Raw genomic sequence first — 20,220 nt, 5'->3', positions numbered from 1 at the left:
TGGGGTTACAGTGGAGGGTGTGTCGGTGATGGGGTTACAGTGGAGGGTGTGTTGGTGATGGGGTTACAGTGGAGGGTTTGTCGGTGATGGGGTTACAGTGGAGGGTGTGTCGGTGATGGGGTTACAGTGGAGGGTGTGTCGGTGATGGGGTTACAGTGGAGGGTGTGTCGGTGATGGGGTTACAGTGGAGGGTTTGTCGGTGATGGGGTTACAGTGGAGGGTGTGTAGTGATGGGGTTACAGTGGAGGGTTTGTCGGTGATGGGGTTACAGTGGAGGGTGTGTAGTGATGGGGTTACAGTGGAGGGTTTGTCGGTGATGGGGTTACAGTGGAGGGTGTGTAGTGATGGGGTTACAGTGGAGGGTGTGTCGGTGATGGGGTTACAGTGGAGGGTGTGTTGGTGATGGGGTTACAGTGGAGGGTGTGTAGTGATGGGGTTACAGTGGAGGGTGTGTCGGTGATGGGGTTACAGTGGAGGGTGTGTCGGTGATGGGGTTGAGTGGAGGGTGTGTCGGTGATGGGGTTACAGTGGAGGGTGTGTCGGTGATGGGGTTGAGTGGAGGGTGTGTCGGTGATGAGGTTGAGTGGAGGGTTTGTCGGTGATGGGGTTACAGTGGAGGGTGTGTAGTGATGGGGTTACAGTGGAGGGTGTGTCGGTGATGGGGTTACAGTGGAGGGTGTGTCGGTGATGGGGTTGAGTGGAGGGTGTGTCGGTGATGGGGTTACAGTGGAGGGTGTGTCGGTGATGGGGTTGAGTGGAGGGTGTGTCGGTGATGGGGTTACAGTGGAGGGTGTGTCGGTGATGGGGTTACAGTGGAGGGTGTGTCGGTGATGGGGTTACAGTGGAGGGTGTGTTGGTGATGGGGTTACAGTGGAGGGTGTGTCGGTGATGGGGTTACAGTGGAGGGTGTGTCGGTGATGGGGTTGAGTGGAGGGTGTGTCGGTGATGGGGTTGAGTGGAGGGTGTGTCGGTGATGGGGTTACAGTGGAGGGTGTGTCGGTGATGGGGTTACAGTGGAGGGTGTGTTGGTGATGGGGTTACAGTGGAGGGTGTGTCGGTGATGGGGTTACAGTGGAGGGTGTGTCGGTGATGGGGTTACAGTGGAGGGTGTGTCGGTGATGGGGTTACAGTGGAGGGTGTGTCGGTGATGGGGTTACAGTGGAGGGTTTGTCGGTGATGGGGTTACAGTGGAGGGTGTGTCGGTGATGGGGTTACAGTGGAGGGTGTGTCGGTGATGGGGTTGAGTGGAGGGTTTGTCGGTGATGGGGTTACAGTGGAGGGTGTGTAGTGATGGGGTTACAGTGGAGGGTGTGTCGGTGATGGAGTTACAGTGGAGGGTGTGTAGTGATGGGGTTACAGTGGAGGGTGTGTCGGTGATGGGGTTACAGTGGAGGGTGTGTCGGTGATGGGGTTGAGTGGAGGGTGTGTCGGTGATGGGGTTACAGTGGAGGGTGTGTCGGTGATGGGGTTGAGTGGAGGGTGTGTCGGTGATGAGGTTGAGTGGAGGGTTTGTCGGTGATGGGGTTACAGTGGAGGGTGTGTCGGTGATGTGGTTGAGTGGAGGGTGTGTCGGTGATGGGGTTACAGTGGAGGGTGTGTCGGTGATGGGGTTGAGTGGAGGGTGTGTTGGTGATGGGGTTACAGTGGAGGGTGTGTCGGTGATGGGGTTACAGTGGAGGGTGTGTCGGTGATGGGGTTACAGTGGAGGGTTTGTCGGTGATGGGGTTACAGTGGAGGGTGTGTCGGTGATGGGGTTACAGTGGAGGGTGTGTCGGTGATGGGGTTACAGTGGAGGGTGTGTTGGTGATGGGGTTACAGTGGAGGGTGTGGCAGTGATGGGGTTACAGTGGAGGGTGTGTCGGTGATGGGGTTACAGTGGAGGGTGTGTCGGTGATGGGGTTACAGTGGAGGGTGTGTCGGTGATGGGGTTACAGTGGAGGGTGTGTAGTGATGGGGTTACAGTGGAGGGTGTGTCGGTGATGGGGTTGAGTGGAGGGTGTGTCGGTGATGGGGTTACAGTGGAGGGTGTGTCGGTGATGGGGTTACAGTGGAGGGTGTGTCGGTGATGGGGTTACAGTGGAGGGTGTGTTGGTGATGGGGTTACAGTGGAGGGTGTGTAGGTGATGGGGTTACAGTGGAGGGTGTGTCGGTGATGGGGTTGAGTGGAGGGTGTGTCGGTGATGGGGTTACAGTGGAGGGTGTGTCGGTGATGGGGTTACAGTGGAGGGTGTGTCGGTGATGGGGTTGAGTGGAGGGTGTGTCGGTGATGGGGTTACAGTGGAGGGTGTGTCGGTGATGGGGTTACAGTGGAGGGTGTGTTGGTGATGGGGTTGAGTGGAGGGTGTGTCGGTGATGGGGTTACAGTGGAGGGTGTGTTGGTGATGGGGTTACAGTGGAGGGTGTGTCGGTGATGGGGTTACAGTGGAGGGTGTGTCGGTGATGGGGTTACAGTGGAGGGTGTGTCGGTGATGGGGTTGAGTGGAGGGTGTGTCGGTGATGGGGTTACAGTGGAGGGTGTGTTGGTGATGGGGTTACAGTGGAGGGTGTGTCGGTGATGGGGTTACAGTGGAGGGTGTGTCGGTGATGGGGTTGAGTGGAGGGTGTGTCGGTGATGGGGTTACAGTGGAGGGTGTGTCGGTGATGGGGTTGAGTGGAGGGTGTGTCGGTGATGGGGTTACAGTGGAGGGTGTGTCGGTGATGGGGTTACAGTGGAGGGTGTGTTGGTGATGGGGTTGAGTGGAGGGTGTGTCGGTGATGGGGTTACAGTGGAGGGTGTGTCGGTGATGGGGTTACAGTGGAGGGTGTGTTGGTGATGGGGTTACAGTGGAGGGTGTGTTGGTGATGGGGTTACAGTGGAGGGTGTGTCGGTGATGGGGTTACAGTGGAGGGTGTGTTGGTGATGGGGTTGAGTGGAGGGTGTGTCGGTGATGGGGTTACAGTGGAGGGTGTGTCGGTGATGGGGTTACAGTGGAGGGTGTGTCGGTGATGGGGTTACAGTGGAGGGTGTGTCGGTGATGGGGTTACAGTGGAGGGTGTGTCGGTGTTGGGGTTACAGTGGAGGGTGTGTCGGTGATGGGGTTGAGTGGAGGGTGTGTCGGTGATGGGGTTACAGTGGAGGGTGTGTAGTGATGGGGTTACAGTGGAGGGTGTGTAGTGATGGGGTTACAGTGGAGGGTGTGTCGGTGATGGGGTTACAGTGGAGGGTGTGTCGGTGATGGGGTTACAGTGGAGGGTGTGTAGGTGATGGGGTTACAGTGGAGGGTGTGTCGGTGATGGGGTTACAGTGGAGGGTGTGTTGGTGATGGGGTTACAGTGGAGGGTGTGTCGGTGATGGGGTTACAGTGGAGGGTGTGTCGGTGATGGGGTTACAGTGGAGGGTGTGTCGGTGATGGGGTTACAGTGGAGGGTGTGTCGGTGATGGGGTTACAGTGGAGGGTGTGTCGGTGATGGGGTTACAGTGGAGGGTGTGTCGGTGATGGGGTTACAGTGGAGGGTGTGTTGGTGATGGGGTTACAGTGGAGGGTGTGGCAGTGATGGGGTTACAGTGGAGGGTGTGTCGGTGATGGGGTTACAGTGGAGGGTGTGTCGGTGATGGGGTTACAGTGGAGGGTGTGTCGGTGATGGGGTTACAGTGGAGGGTGTGTAGTGATGGGGTTACAGTGGAGGGTGTGTCGGTGATGGGGTTGAGTGGAGGGTGTGTCGGTGATGGGGTTACAGTGGAGGGTGTGTCGGTGATGGGGTTACAGTGGAGGGTGTGTCGGTGATGGGGTTACAGTGGAGGGTGTGTTGGTGATGGGGTTACAGTGGAGGGTGTGTAGGTGATGGGGTTACAGTGGAGGGTGTGTCGGTGATGGGGTTGAGTGGAGGGTGTGTCGGTGATGGGGTTACAGTGGAGGGTGTGTCGGTGATGGGGTTACAGTGGAGGGTGTGTCGGTGATGGGGTTGAGTGGAGGGTGTGTCGGTGATGGGGTTACAGTGGAGGGTGTGTCGGTGATGGGGTTACAGTGGAGGGTGTGTTGGTGATGGGGTTGAGTGGAGGGTGTGTCGGTGATGGGGTTACAGTGGAGGGTGTGTTGGTGATGGGGTTACAGTGGAGGGTGTGTCGGTGATGGGGTTACAGTGGAGGGTGTGTCGGTGATGGGGTTACAGTGGAGGGTGTGTCGGTGATGGGGTTGAGTGGAGGGTGTGTCGGTGATGGGGTTACAGTGGAGGGTGTGTTGGTGATGGGGTTACAGTGGAGGGTGTGTCGGTGATGGGGTTACAGTGGAGGGTGTGTCGGTGATGGGGTTGAGTGGAGGGTGTGTCGGTGATGGGGTTGAGTGGAGGGTGTGTCGGTGATGGGGTTACAGTGGAGGGTGTGTCGGTGATGGGGTTACAGTGGAGGGTGTGTTGGTGATGGGGTTACAGTGGAGGGTGTGTCGGTGATGGGGTTACAGTGGAGGGTGTGTCGGTGATGGGGTTACAGTGGAGGGTGTGTCGGTGATGGGGTTACAGTGGAGGGTGTGTCGGTGATGGGGTTACAGTGGAGGGTTTGTCGGTGATGGGGTTACAGTGGAGGGTGTGTCGGTGATGGGGTTACAGTGGAGGGTGTGTCGGTGATGGGGTTGAGTGGAGGGTTTGTCGGTGATGGGGTTACAGTGGAGGGTGTGTAGTGATGGGGTTACAGTGGAGGGTGTGTCGGTGATGGAGTTACAGTGGAGGGTGTGTAGTGATGGGGTTACAGTGGAGGGTGTGTCGGTGATGGGGTTACAGTGGAGGGTGTGTCGGTGATGGGGTTGAGTGGAGGGTGTGTCGGTGATGGGGTTACAGTGGAGGGTGTGTCGGTGATGGGGTTGAGTGGAGGGTGTGTCGGTGATGAGGTTGAGTGGAGGGTTTGTCGGTGATGGGGTTACAGTGGAGGGTGTGTCGGTGATGTGGTTGAGTGGAGGGTGTGTCGGTGATGGGGTTACAGTGGAGGGTGTGTCGGTGATGGGGTTGAGTGGAGGGTGTGTTGGTGATGGGGTTACAGTGGAGGGTGTGTCGGTGATGGGGTTACAGTGGAGGGTGTGTCGGTGATGGGGTTACAGTGGAGGGTTTGTCGGTGATGGGGTTACAGTGGAGGGTGTGTCGGTGATGGGGTTACAGTGGAGGGTGTGTCGGTGATGGGGTTACAGTGGAGGGTGTGTTGGTGATGGGGTTACAGTGGAGCGTGTGGCAGTGATGGGGTTACAGTGGAGGGTGTGTCGGTGATGGGGTTACAGTGGAGGGTGTGTCGGTGATGGGGTTACAGTGGAGGGTGTGTCGGTGATGGGGTTACAGTGGAGGGTGTGTAGTGATGGGGTTACAGTGGAGGGTGTGTCGGTGATGGGGTTGAGTGGAGGGTGTGTCGGTGATGGGGTTACAGTGGAGGGTGTGTCGGTGATGGGGTTACAGTGGAGGGTGTGTCGGTGATGGGGTTACAGTGGAGGGTGTGTTGGTGATGGGGTTACAGTGGAGGGTGTGTAGGTGATGGGGTTACAGTGGAGGGTGTGTCGGTGATGGGGTTGAGTGGAGGGTGTGTCGGTGATGGGGTTACAGTGGAGGGTGTGTCGGTGATGGGGTTACAGTGGAGGGTGTGTCGGTGATGGGGTTGAGTGGAGGGTGTGTCGGTGATGGGGTTACAGTGGAGGGTGTGTCGGTGATGGGGTTACAGTGGAGGGTGTGTTGGTGATGGGGTTGAGTGGAGGGTGTGTCGGTGATGGGGTTACAGTGGAGGGTGTGTTGGTGATGGGGTTACAGTGGAGGGTGTGTCGGTGATGGGGTTACAGTGGAGGGTGTGTCGGTGATGGGGTTACAGTGGAGGGTGTGTCGGTGATGGGGTTGAGTGGAGGGTGTGTCGGTGATGGGGTTACAGTGGAGGGTGTGTTGGTGATGGGGTTACAGTGGAGGGTGTGTCGGTGATGGGGTTACAGTGGAGGGTGTGTCGGTGATGGGGTTGAGTGGAGGGTGTGTCGGTGATGGGGTTACAGTGGAGGGTGTGTCGGTGATGGGGTTGAGTGGAGGGTGTGTCGGTGATGGGGTTACAGTGGAGGGTGTGTCGGTGATGGGGTTACAGTGGAGGGTGTGTTGGTGATGGGGTTGAGTGGAGGGTGTGTCGGTGATGGGGTTACAGTGGAGGGTGTGTCGGTGATGGGGTTACAGTGGAGGGTGTGTTGGTGATGGGGTTACAGTGGAGGGTGTGTTGGTGATGGGGTTACAGTGGAGGGTGTGTCGGTGATGGGGTTACAGTGGAGGGTGTGTTGGTGATGGGGTTGAGTGGAGGGTGTGTCGGTGATGGGGTTACAGTGGAGGGTGTGTCGGTGATGGGGTTACAGTGGAGGGTGTGTCGGTGATGGGGTTACAGTGGAGGGTGTGTCGGTGATGGGGTTACAGTGGAGGGTGTGTCGGTGTTGGGGTTACAGTGGAGGGTGTGTCGGTGATGGGGTTGAGTGGAGGGTGTGTCGGTGATGGGGTTACAGTGGAGGGTGTGTAGTGATGGGGTTACAGTGGAGGGTGTGTAGTGATGGGGTTACAGTGGAGGGTGTGTCGGTGATGGGGTTACAGTGGAGGGTGTGTCGGTGATGGGGTTACAGTGGAGGGTGTGTAGGTGATGGGGTTACAGTGGAGGGTGTGTCGGTGATGGGGTTACAGTGGAGGGTGTGTTGGTGATGGGGTTACAGTGGAGGGTGTGTCGGTGATGGGGTTACAGTGGAGGGTGTGTCGGTGATGGGGTTACAGTGGAGGGTGTGTCGGTGATGGGGTTACAGTGGAGGGTGTGTCGGTGATGGGGTTACAGTGGAGGGTGTGTCGGTGATGGGGTTACAGTGGAGGGTGTGTCGGTGATGGGGTTACAGTGGAGGGTGTGTTGGTGATGGGGTTACAGTGGAGGGTGTGGCAGTGATGGGGTTACAGTGGAGGGTGTGTCGGTGATGGGGTTACAGTGGAGGGTGTGTCGGTGATGGGGTTACAGTGGAGGGTGTGTCGGTGATGGGGTTACAGTGGAGGGTGTGTAGTGATGGGGTTACAGTGGAGGGTGTGTCGGTGATGGGGTTGAGTGGAGGGTGTGTCGGTGATGGGGTTACAGTGGAGGGTGTGTCGGTGATGGGGTTACAGTGGAGGGTGTGTCGGTGATGGGGTTACAGTGGAGGGTGTGTTGGTGATGGGGTTACAGTGGAGGGTGTGTAGGTGATGGGGTTACAGTGGAGGGTGTGTCGGTGATGGGGTTGAGTGGAGGGTGTGTCGGTGATGGGGTTACAGTGGAGGGTGTGTCGGTGATGGGGTTACAGTGGAGGGTGTGTCGGTGATGGGGTTGAGTGGAGGGTGTGTCGGTGATGGGGTTACAGTGGAGGGTGTGTCGGTGATGGGGTTACAGTGGAGGGTGTGTTGGTGATGGGGTTGAGTGGAGGGTGTGTCGGTGATGGGGTTACAGTGGAGGGTGTGTCGGTGATGGGGTTACAGTGGAGGGTGTGTCGGTGATGGGGTTACAGTGGAGGGTGTGTCGGTGATGGGGTTGAGTGGAGGGTGTGTCGGTGATGGGGTTACAGTGGAGGGTGTGTTGGTGATGGGGTTACAGTGGAGGGTGTGTCGGTGATGGGGTTACAGTGGAGGGTGTGTCGGTGATGGGGTTACAGTGGAGGGTGTGTCGGTGATGGGGTTACAGTGGAGGGTGTGTCGGTGATGGGGTTGAGTGGAGGGTGTGTCGGTGATGGGGTTACAGTGGAGGGTGTGTCGGTGATGGGGTTACAGTGGAGGGTGTGTTGGTGATGGGGTTGAGTGGAGGGTGTGTCGGTGATGGGGTTACAGTGGAGGGTGTGTCGGTGATGGGGTTACAGTGGAGGGTGTGTTGGTGATGGGGTTACAGTGGAGGGTGTGTTGGTGATGGGGTTACAGTGGAGGGTGTGTCGGTGATGGGGTTACAGTGGAGGGTGTGTTGGTGATGGGGTTGAGTGGAGGGTGTGTCGGTGATGGGGTTACAGTGGAGGGTGTGTCGGTGATGGGGTTACAGTGGAGGGTGTGTCGGTGATGGGGTTACAGTGGAGGGTGTGTCGGTGATGGGGTTACAGTGGAGGGTGTGTCGGTGATGGGGTTACAGTGGAGGGTGTGTCGGTGATGGGGTTACAGTGGAGGGTGTGTTGGTGATGGGGTTGAGTGGAGGGTGTGTCGGTGATGGGGTTACAGTGGAGGGTGTGTAGTGATGGGGTTACAGTGGAGGGTGTGTCGGTGATGGGGTTACAGTGGAGGGTGTGTCGGTGATGGGGTTACAGTGGAGGGTGTGTAGGTGATGGGGTTACAGTGGAGGGTGTGTCGGTGATGGGGTTACAGTGGAGGGTGTGTTGGTGATGGGGTTACAGTGGAGGGTGTGTCGGTGATGGGGTTACAGTGGAGGGTGTGTCGGTGATGGGGTTACAGTGGAGGGTGTGTCGGTGATGGGGTTACAGTGGAGGGTGTGTCGGTGATGGGGTTACAGTGGAGGGTGTGTCGGTGATGGGGTTACAGTGGAGGGTGTGTCGGTGATGGGGTTACAGTGGAGGGTGTGTCGGTGATGGGGTTATGAATGTCGGGAGTTTTGACTCGGTGACTCGGTGTGCCCTGACCGTTTGCTGTTGTAACTTGTTTTGCTCGACAGGTTACCCATAAAGGAGCGGTGCTGCAGTTCAGTGACCCCACCCTTATCTTTCTCTTTCTCCTGGTGGTTGTGATTTCCACTCTTTCGTTCAGCTTCATGATCAGTGTTTTCTTCTCCCAAGGTATGTGTGTGACGTTGTCTGTACCAGGGGCAGTGATGGATGCTCTTTATTACATTCCATATTCTGCCTATTGTTGCAAAGTAACATTCACTGCAGACTGGAAGATGGTGGTGATTTTATTTTTTGTTGAGAGTCTTGCTTCTTCAGTGTGTCGAGAAGGAGCAGAAGAAACGAGTGCTTTACCCATTCGCAGGTTATTGGAGACAGTGCAAACTCTGAGCCTCAGGGTGTCTTTCGTGGTCACCCTGGTACCTTCTCAGTGTGGTGAAAGGAAGTCAGTGCTGTGAGATGTGATAGACTAATGGCACCTGTATTAAGGCGAGTTCTCTGGCTGCAAGACTACACAGATTAATAGAACTGCATCTATTTGGGTGTTTTGCTTTTGAGAGAGAAAAGATCTTTGTGTTGCAAACTGCAAAAGACAGTCACTGGGAAGAGACAGCTGGTTTATGTGTTTTGATCCTTGTTTTATATCAACTTCTCAAATTTATTTTCCACTCATCAGCAATGAGGCGAAGGGCCTGACAGAAGCTGAAGTTTTTTCCTCCTCCATCTCCTCCTATCAGTGGCGATTGCTGAGTCTCCTCCAGGCACCCTCATGTTGAGGTGCCATACCCGGCTTTGATATTTCCATCAAGTGCCATTGATCCTTCCCGGAGCACCTGCCTTCCACCAACTTAAGACTTTTCACATATAAACCCTGCTCCAGCCTCGACACATAATTTCAACAGCAGAAACTCAACCATTGAAAGGGTATCCTGCCCGTCAGAGACTGGAGCACAGCCCAGTGAGGCCTTTCCACTCCTGGGTCTGACCGAGAATCAAATCTGAACTAGAGCATTCGCAAGGTTTGAGCGCTTAGCGAATGCACGGCCAACCCATAATCCAGGTAAACTAGCTCGAGGCATCAGGAGAGGAGTCCCCATAACCTCCCTTACATCGATCGCAATTCAGCCGAACATTCGGGCTTGGTTCCTGGGCTGCATCAGCTGATGTTGCTGCCGGTTCAGTAACCAGAGCATCCTGGTGCCAGCCTGGTGCCCCGGTGATCACTGGGCATTGGTCCAGGATGAGCAGGTGCATTTTCAGCCAATTGGGTGGTGTTGGAGAGAGGAACCATCAGAGTTCACATCACTGCCTTCAGGAGGGAGAAAACTAGAAATAAAAGGAACTGAGGCATGCACTGAGTGGAGTGGTTGTTGTACAGTTACACATGGCGGGGAGTGGGACGAGCTGGATCGCTCTTGCATAGAGCCGGCACGGATGGGCCGAATGCCCTCCTTCCGTGCTGTAACTTTTCTATTATTCCACGACCCTGTACCTGTCACCCGTACAGGTACAGTCGCCCTTCACTGAGCATCAGTGCAGTGAGCAGGTCCGGTAATCATGTCTGCCTCTTGCAGGGTGAGGTGTGTGTCTAATCATCTGGTCCCTTCCCTCATTTCAGCCAACATAGCCGCTGCAGCGAGTGGATTCCTGTACTTCTTTTCATACATTCCCTACTTCTTCATCTCTCCTCGTTACCCCTCGATGACATCCTCCCAGAAAGTGGCATCATGTTTGATCTCAAACGTTGCGATGGCCCTGGGGTGCCAGCTAATCGGCATGTTCGAAGGCAAAGGTAAGAGTAATGACCAGATTCCATTCCAGCACTGGCTGCTTTATGGGTTTGTTTGTGACTTATCACCTCGGTGTCCGCTCACTCGCCTCGGTGTCCGCTCACTCGCCTCGGTGTCCGCTCACTCGCCTCGGTGTCCGCTCACTCGCCTCGGTGTCCGCTCACTCGCCTCGGTGTCCGCTCACTCGCCTCGGTGTCCGCTCACTCGCCTCGGTGTCCGCTCACTCGCCTCGGTGTCCGCTCACTCGCCTCGGTGTCCGCTCACTCGCCTCGGTGTCCGCTCACTCGCCTCGGTGTCTGCTCACCTCGGTGTCTGCTCACTCGCCTCGGTGTCCGCTCACTCGCCTCGGTGTCTGCTCACCTCGGTGTCTGCTCACTCGCCTCGGTGTCCGCTCGCCTCGGTGGCAGCTCACTCGCCTCGGTGTCCGCTCGCCTCGGTGGCAGCTCACTCGCCTCGGAGCGTCAAGGTTAGGCTTTCAAGTCCCACTCCAAGACCTGAGCACGTGATCTAGGCTGACACTTCAGTGCAGTGCTGGAGCAGACATTAAACCAAGGCCCCGTCTGCTCTCTCAGGTGGACATAAAAGATCCCATGGCATTATTTTGAAGAAGAGCAGGGACGTTCTCCCCGGTGTCCTGGCCAATATTTACCCCTCAACCAAAATCACCAAAAAAACAGATTAACTAGTTATTTATCTCATTGCTGTTTGTGGGATCTTGCTGTGCACACATTGGTTGCTGCATTTCCTACATTACAACAGTGACTACACTTCAAAAGTACTTAATTGGCTGTGAAGCGCTTTGGGACGTCCTGAGGTCGTGAAAGGTATGATATAAAAGCAAGTTTTTTTTTGAAACAGCCCGAGTACCATGGGGCCCAGTCAGTCCATGCATGGCCGACTGTCCCTGTAAGAGATTTGTGGGCCTGTCTCTCACTGCCCTTGTCCTCCTTGCACTGGCTGTCTCTGTTTCCCTCCCATTATTGGGATTGGTTGCGCTGTTTGCTGCTGCACTATATGAAAGGCCTCCCCACTGGAAGGGCTCACGGAAGGTTGGTCCGCGTGCCGAGCTCGTTTTTTTAAATTCGATCATAGGATGTGGGCGTCGCTGGCGAGGCCGGCATTTATTGCCCATCCCTAATTGCCCTTGAGAAGGTGGTGGTGAGCCGCCTTCTTGAACCGCTGCAGTCCGTGTGGTGAAGGTTCTCCCACAGTGCTGTTAGGAAGGGAGTTCCAGGATTTTGACCCAGCGACAATGAAGGAACGGCGATATATTTCCAAGTCGGGATGGTGTGTGACTTGGAGGGGAACGTGCAGGTGGTGTTGTTCCCATGTACCTGCTGCCCTTGTCCTTCTAGGTGGTAGAGGTCGCAGGTTTGGGAGGTGCTGTCGAAGAAGCCTTGGTGTGTTGCTGCAGTGCATCCTGTGGATGGTACACACTGCAGCCACAGTACGCCGGTGGTGAAGGGAGTGAATGTTTAGGGTGGTGGATGGGGTGCCAATCAAACGGGCTGCTTTGTCCTGGATGGTGTCGAGCTTCTTGAGTGTTGTTGGAGCTGCACTCATCCAGGCAAGTGGAGAGTATGCCATCACACTCCTGACTTGTGCCTTGTAGATGGTGGAAAGGCTTTGGGGAGTCAGGAGGTGAGTCACTCGCCACAGAATACCCAGCCTCTGACCTGCTCTTGTAGCCACAGTATTTATGTGTCTGGTCCAGTTAAGTTAAGTGACCCCCAGAATGTTGATTGTGGGGGATTCGGCGATGGTAATGCCATTGAATGTCAAGGGGAGGTGGTTAGACTCTCTCTTGTTGGAGATGGTCATTGCCTGGCACTTGTCTGGCGTGAATGTTACTTGCCACTTATCAGCCCAAGCCTGGACGTTGTCCTGGTCTTGCTGCATGCGGGCACGGACAGCTTCATTATCTGAGGGGTTGCGAATGGAACTGAACACTGTGCAATCAGCGATTATCCCCATTTCTGACCTTATGATGGAGGGAAGGTCATTGATGAAGCAGCTGAAGATGGTTGGGCCTAGGACACTGCCCTGAGGAACTCCTGCAGCAATGTCCTGGGGCTGAGATGATTGGCCTCCAACAACCACTACCACCTTCCTTTGTGCCAGGTATGACTCCAGCCACTGGAGAGTTTTCCCCCTGATTCCCATTGACTTCAATTTTACTGGGGCTCCTTGGTGCCACACTCGGTCAAATGCTGCCTTGATATCAAGGGCAGTCACTCTCACCTCACCTCAGGAATTCAGCTCTTTTGTCCATGTTTGGACCAAGGCTGTAATGAGGTCTGGAGCCGAGTGGTCCTGGCGGAACCCAAACTGAGCATCGGTGAGCAGGTTATTGGTGAGTAAGTGCCGCTTGATAGCACTGTCGACGACACCTTCCATCACTTTGCTGATAATTGAGAGTAGACCGATGGGGCAGTAATTGGCCGGATTGGATTTGTCCTGCTTTTTGTGGACAGGACATACCTGGGCAATTTTCCACATTGTCGGGTAGATGCCAGTGTTGTAGCTGTACTGGAACAGCTTGGCAAGAGGCGCAGCTAGTTCTGGAGCACAAGTCTTCAGCACTACAGCTGGGATGTTGTCGGGGCCCATAGCCTTTGCTGTATCCAGTGCACTCAGCCGTTTCTGGATATCACGTGGAGTGAATCGAATTAGCTGAAGACTGGCTTCTGTGATGGTGGGGATATCAGGAGGGGGCTGAGATGGATCATCCACTCGGCACTTCTGGCTGAAGACGGTTGCAAACGCTTCAGCCTTGTCTTTTGCACTCACGTGCTGGACTCCACCATCATTGAGGATGGGGATGTTTGCAGAGCCTCCTCCTCCCGTTTGTTGTTTAATTGTCCACCACCATTCACGACTGGATGTGGCAGCACTGCAGAACTTTGATCTGATCCGTTGGTTGTGGAATCGCTTAGCTCTGTCTATGGCACGTTGCTTCCGCTGTTTAGCATGCATGTAGTCCTGTGTTGTAGCTTCACCAGGTTGGCACCTCATTTTTAGGTACGCCTGGTGCTGCTCCTGGCATGCTCTTCTACACTCCTCATTGAACCAGGGTTGATCCCCTGGCTTGTTGGTAATGGTAGAGTGAGGAATATGCCGGGCCATGAGATTACAGATTGTGCTGGAATACAATTCTGCTGCTGCTGATGGCCCAGAATGCCTCATGGATGCCCAGTTTTGAGCTGCTGGATCTGTTCAGAATCTATCCCATTTAGCGTGGTGGTAGTACCACACAACACGTTGGATGGTGTCCTCAGTACGAAGACAGGACTTCATCATCTCCACGAGGACTGTGCGGTGGTCACTCCTACCAATACTGTCATGGACAGATGCATTTGCGACAGGTAGATTGGTGAGGATGAGGTCAAGTAGGTTTTTCCCTCGTGTTCGTTCGTTCACCACCTGCCGCAGGCCCAGTCTGGCAGCTATGTCCTTCAGGACTCGGCCAGCTCGGTCAGTAGTAGTGCTACCGAGCCACTCTTGGTGATGGACATTGAAGTCCCCCACCCAGAGTACATTTTGTGCCCTTGCTACCCTCAGTGCTTCCTCCAAGTGATGTCCAACATGGAGGAGGACTGATTCATCAGCTGAGGGAGGACGGTAGGTGGTAATCAGAAGGAGGTTTCCTTGTCCATGTTTGACCTGATGCCATGAGATTTCATGGGGTCCAGAGTCAATGTTGAGGACTCTCAGGGCCACTCCCTCCTGACTGTATATCACTGTACCGCCACCTCTGGTGGGTCTGTCCTGCCGGTGGGACAAGACATACCCAGGGATGGTGATGGAAGAGTCTGGGACGTTGGCTGAAAGATATGATTCTGTGAGTATGGCTATGTCAGGCTGTTGCTTGATTAGTCTGTGGGACAGCTCTCCCAATTTTGGCACAAGTCCCCAGATGTTAGTGAGGAGGACTTTGTAGGGTCGACTGGGCTTGGTTTGCCTTTGTCGTGTCCGGTGCCTCGTGGTCTGATGCCGGGTGGTCCGTCTGGTTTTATTCTTATTATGACTTTTTGTAGCGAGGTTTTACAACTGAGTGGCTTGCTAGGCCATTTCAGAGGGCGATTAAGAATCATAGAATGATACAGCATAGAAGGAGGCCATTCAGCCCATCGTGCCTGTGCTGCCTCTTTGAAAGAGTTATCCAATTAGTCCCATTCCCCTGCTCTTTCCCCATAGCCTTGCAAATTTTTTGATTTCAAGTATTTATCCAATTCCCTTTTGAAAGTTATAATTGAATCTGCTTTCACCACCCTCTCAGGCAGTGCATTCCAGATAATTACAACTCGCTGCTTAAAAAAAATTCTCCTCATGTCGCCTCTGGTTCTTTTGCCAATTACCATAAATCTGTGTCCTCTGGTTACCGACCCTTCTGCCACTGGAAACAGTTTCTCCTTATTTACTCCATCGAAACCCTTCATGATTTTGAACACCTCGATTAAATCTCCCCTTAACCTTCTCTGCTCTGAGGTGAACAACCCCAGATTCTCTGGTCTCTCCATGAAACTGAAATCTTTCAGCCCTGGTACCATCCTAGTAAATCTCCTCTGCACCCTCTCTAAGGCCTTTACATCCTTCCTAAAATATGGTACCCAGAATTGGACACAATGGGGGGAATTTTAACCCCAAGAATGGGTGGGTTGGGGTCGGGTGGGAGGTGAAAATTGTAGTTTTTTGGGACACGACCGCAACCCGGCTCCAAAGAGCCCACTTCCAGATTTAATGTGGGTGTGTTTAAATACGTGCGAGGAATGCACTGGCCAAGGTTGTGTCCCCAATTAGTGCCGGCAGCAGGTATTTAGCCGGGCACTTGTCGTCATTAAGAGACGTTAAGTAGCGTTTTTTTAATTGAATTTAACTAAGCTTTAAACTTAACGCCTCCTGGACGGCTTTCCCGGGGCTCGTGAGTCTCGCCAGGAATCAACCACATTGCTGTGGGTCTGGAGTCACATATAGGCCAGACTGGGTAAGGACGGCAGGTTTCCTCCCCTAAAGGACATTAGTGAACCAGATGGCCATTAGTTTAAATCAAGCACTTCCGGCAGCAAGGCTCCTCTCCGGGAACACTGTCAGAAAATTGGCCCTTTACAGTTTTCTTGTATGTAATCTGTTGTGAGCAGGAATTGGTTAACTGCACTCTCGCAGATATTAATACCACACATTATTTCACCCAGCCTGCCCTCCTAATTATACCAAGGACATAAATGTAATGCGTGTTGCCAGTGAACAGAATGATGATTCATGCTGTGGGCAAATTGCTGGAACTACTGTGCATTAAAGTGATATGGGTTACAAGGTCCTGGCAAAAGCACTTCGTAACTGCACAGATATAAGTACGCTGCACTATATCTATATATACATACATACATATACATATATATAGATATACTTCTCCTGATTAATCGAATCGTAAACTTAGTTAAGTGCAGATAGTGCAGTAAAAGTTTGTAAAAGAAGGGACTCTCACTGTATATTATCTCTAAATTATACACACACAGAACCACATACACTCATACACACTCACACTCAGGCACTTATACACCCTCGGACACATGCTCACACTCACACTCACACTCAGGCACTTATACACCCTCAGACACATGCTCACACTCACACTCAGGCACTTATACACCCTCAGACACATGCTCACACTCACACTCAGGCACTTATACACCCTCGGACACATGCTCACACTCACACTCACACTCAGGCACTTATACACCCTCGGACACATGCTCACACTCACATACACCCCCTCAGCCCCCCGCCCTGCCCCTTGGCACAGTTCAGGCAACAGCTGCTTCATCCCCACAGCAGGGAGTTAAATACTTTCTTTTTAATTAGCCCATGCAGAATGAATTTTGTGAAATTATATCTTCGGAGACACAGTGAGACAATGTCAACCCTCAAACAGGAAAGAAGTCAATTTTTTAAATGTGTTCAATTTTTTTCTGATTACATTCAGACACATACTGTTTCTACTCAAGAAAACCCCTGTAAATCCTGCCCTTTCCAGCACGAGCTTTGTTTCATCACAGGCTCCTCTCATTGTTTGATGAGCAATATTTTTTTATATAATTGTGGGTTCAGGTTGATTTTTGCAGAGGCCCATCAACAGGGGGAGGAGGGAGGAAATGCACAAAATGAGAAATGCAGATAAAAGGAATAATGTTTCTTGTGATCTTCACCGACTGTGACAGCAGGGAAAGCTCCAGTTAATTCATCGACACTCAATGCTAGTGTTAGTGGCTGGAGTATTCTCTGCTGAAAGTTTATTTGCCGATTTCCTTGTGTGTGTTTGAAGGTGTTGGCATCCAATGGGCAAACATCAACCTGCCGGTCACTGTGGATGACAATTTCACCGTTGCTCAAGCGATGGCCATGCTGATATTCGATTCAATCCTGTACGGTTTCGTCACCTGGTACGTGGAAGCTGTTTTCCCCGGGCAATATGGAATGCCACAGCCCTGGTACTTTTTCATCTTGGTACGTTGCTGCAAACGTTGAATTTACAGAGAAATTATAAGACGGAAACCGGCTGCTCGGCCCGGGCAAGGGTCCTCATCTCGTGAGCTGCCCCTCCCTTCAGCCACCTACCTAACCTATTCTTAAATGTTGACCTGGTCTCTGCTCCAATCACTAATTCGGGCAGTGCGTTCCACAGCCCCACAATGATTCAGTTGGATCACATTCTCCTTCTCCCGACTGATCATTAATGATTGGCCGTCCTTAGTAGTTTAACTTTGGTAGTTTTCTAGCTGCTTCCCTCGCTTTTGATCTGCGTGCTCTCTAGCTCTTCAATTCTTCGAACCAGTCCACAGGAAGGTTTCCAAAATAAAAAGATGTTTAAAAATTACATCTTTCACAATTACACAATTAAACCTAATATAAAGTTGTCTTTTGTGTCTTTAAGTATCCTCGTTAATATTTATATCTGAAAGCCTCAACCTCTCCCAAAAGCTTGATGTGGAGATGCCGGTGATGGACTGGGGTTGACAATTGTAAACAATTTTACAACACCAAGTTATAGTCCAGCAATTTTATTTTAAATTCACAAGCTTTCGGAGACTTCCTCCTTCCTCAGGTGAATGTCTTCCTCAGGTGAAAACATTCACCTGAGGAAGGAGGAAATCTCCGAAAGCTTGTGAATTTAAAATAAAATTGCTGGACTATAACTTGGTGTTGTAAAATTGTTTACAATTCCCAAAAGCTTGGTCTTGGATTTGATATTTTGGCCCACAGTTATGACTTGGTTCGCTGAAGACAGATTCTGCAGTCTGAGCATGTGCAGGATGTATCAGTCGCATCTTGTCAGCCCACTGCTTCTCTTCAGTCTGTTAACATTATCTGTTTGCTTGTTTTTAAAACAAAATTATTTGATGAAAAGCCTAAGGACAAATTTCAAAAGGTTAATTCAGAGAAAGTTTACATTGAGTGTTTTTTAAACGGAAGATGCATCTGTATTAAAAAACACAGAAATGAGCAGAGATTCCCTGTCGAATGTGACACACCATTTTGGAAACAATTTTATTTTGATCGATAAAGCTAATTGTGACTTTGTGTATAAGTGTTTCAGTTTGTGCGTTTTTGAAAATGATTTGAATCCAAACCTGATGATACATTTGAGTAGGTTTTCAACTAAAGCAGACCCAAACTTAATGCCATTGTCCCAGGAGGCAGCACTGGATGATGTGGAGCAGAAGATCATTACTATCCCATCCTGGGGTCAAGTGGTAGCTCCAATGTGAGTCCATTGTAGACAACAAAATGGGCTTGGCTGCGTCCAGATTCCAGTACTGAACTCAATCCTGCTAATCGTGCAATTCGAGAGGGACTGGACCAAGGGAGAGACCCAAAAGACATGAGAGGCAGCCAATGACTCCATGACTCATCCAACATGGGTTGGTTGTGTGAGAATCGATGCCATGCTCCTGGATGTGAGAGGATTGGTTTGATAGTTTGAGTCGGGGGTATGTTGTGACGGGCCACACATGGAGCACACAGCTTGACACAATTTCTTGTCCAAGGTCAGTCCACGGTGTCATTTGGCGATAATAGAATATGTTATTTAAGGGACCCACGTTCTGGTGCATTAACTTGTGGTGTTTGCCCAGTCCTCGTATTGGCTCGGGAAGCCCAGATCCGTCTACGTTGAAGTCAGCGATGAGGACGAGGAGGCAGAGAGAGCCTTAAACACTGAATACATCGAGGAGGACCCATCGAATCTTACAGTCGGCATCAGAATCAAAGACTTAACCAAGGTAAGGGCGTGGGGTTTGACCGGTGGCTGAAATGTAAAGCTGCAGCCAATGCATTGAAGCATTTCTTCACACAAAGGATACGGAAAATCCAGAACACTCTTCCGCAAAAGGAAGGGGCTGGGGATCAATTGAAAATTTAAAAACTGAGATTGATAGATTTTTCTGGTAAGGGAATTACAGGATACGGAACTACAGTGGGTAAATGGAGTTAAGATACAGATCAGCCATGATCTAATTGAATGGCAGAACAGGCTCAAGGGGCTGAATGGCCTCCTCCTGTTCCAATGTCTTGAGACACTAATGCCAGACTTTGAAATGAGCTGAGATGAAGCGGATTCCGTTCCCTACATTCCAGTTAACTTGTCTGTTCTGCTGCAGGTGTTTAAAGTTGGAAAGGAGAGGAAGAAAGCAGTCTCCCATTTAACAGTGAACTTGTACAAGGGGCAAATCTCGGTATTCTTGGGGCACAATGGAGCAGGAAAGACCACCACCCTGTCCATGCTCACAGGTACGGTCAAGGACATCGGATTTGTTCTCCACTTTCTAGGAATACGTAACCAATTTGGATTTCACTCAATTCCCTTTTGGCTTTTCCAGTTGGACCTCACATAGATGCTCAGTGTTGCCAGTTGTCGGGTAACAGCACTAATGGTGAACCACAAACACTCAGCAATTAAACTCCAAATCAGGCTGTTCAGCGAGCTCTACAGGTGGGGTTTCTGTTTGCCTGGTATGGAGTGCACTCTCTGCCCTTGTAGAGACAAACACCACACTCAAGTTCAGAGTGTTTAGGCACAGATTGGGGAGAGCCAAGGCGGAAGGAACCTCTAGTGTGCATGTGGGTGTTGTGGAATTTTACCAACCAAAACCGCACAACACCAGTACAAAGTATTGGTAAGCTTCGTGCTGTTTGTCCAATCAAGACACTGGTTTGCGTGGTGTTCTGGAGCAGTGAGAAGAATCCCAGCTGCCAGTGGCAGGTCTGCCTCTGCAGGTCTCATTAAGAGGCAGGAGGCCCAGAGTATGGTACAGTCTGCCTCGGAGGGTGCACTCTCCCAATCTTCCAGTGTCAAATATTTCATATTGGATACAACTTGACCCCAAAGAAACCCCACTTACCTCCAACCTGAAGGAGGCCAGTCAGCAATTGGTGCTTGGACAACGGATGAGCAAGGGTTTGTGGCGTCACTCGGTGGACAGCCCTTAGCAGGAACCTGGAGAGCGTGAGGAGGGGGGCAGGGTGAGTGTGTGCTGGGGGAGGGGTGGAGCGTGCGGAGGAGGGAGCGTAGTGAACCTGTGGGGGAGGGGCGAGTGGGAGGGAGAGGGCGATGGGAGGGGACGGGAGGAGGGGGTGGGGGAGGGGACGGGAGGAGGGGGTGGGGGAGGGGACGGGAGGAGGGGGTGGAGGAGGGAAGGGAGGAGAGGGAGGGGGGGAGGGGACGGGAGGAGGGGGTGGGGGAGGGGACGGGAGGAGGGGGTGGGGGAGGGGACGGGAGGAGAGGGGTGGGGGAGGGGAAGGGAGGAGGGGGTGGAGGAGGGAGGGAGGAGGGGGTGGGGGAGGGGACGGGAGGAGGGGAC

General features: G+C 52.8%; 1 protein-coding gene across 1 annotated transcript in view; it reads left to right on the top strand.

Moving 5' to 3' along the window:
- abca3b (ATP-binding cassette, sub-family A (ABC1), member 3b) overlaps positions 1–20,220 on the top strand; it is a 95,680-nt gene that overhangs the window by 24,212 nt on the left and 51,248 nt on the right. The window contains exons 7-11 of the mRNA XM_068003631.1: positions 8,624–8,744; positions 10,192–10,365; positions 16,686–16,867; positions 18,496–18,642; positions 19,021–19,150. Coding sequence (XP_067859732.1) covers positions 8,624–8,744; positions 10,192–10,365; positions 16,686–16,867; positions 18,496–18,642; positions 19,021–19,150 — 754 coding nt within the window. The remainder of the gene's footprint in view (positions 1–8,623; positions 8,745–10,191; positions 10,366–16,685; positions 16,868–18,495; positions 18,643–19,020; positions 19,151–20,220) is intronic.

This window comes from Heptranchias perlo, chromosome 22, assembly GCF_035084215.1.
Source record: "Heptranchias perlo isolate sHepPer1 chromosome 22, sHepPer1.hap1, whole genome shotgun sequence".
In the NCBI taxonomy this organism is placed as follows: Eukaryota; Metazoa; Chordata; class Chondrichthyes; order Hexanchiformes; family Hexanchidae; genus Heptranchias; species Heptranchias perlo.
Note: the sequence above shows the minus strand (reverse complement) of the source record. Positions and strands in the feature narration are given on the sequence as shown.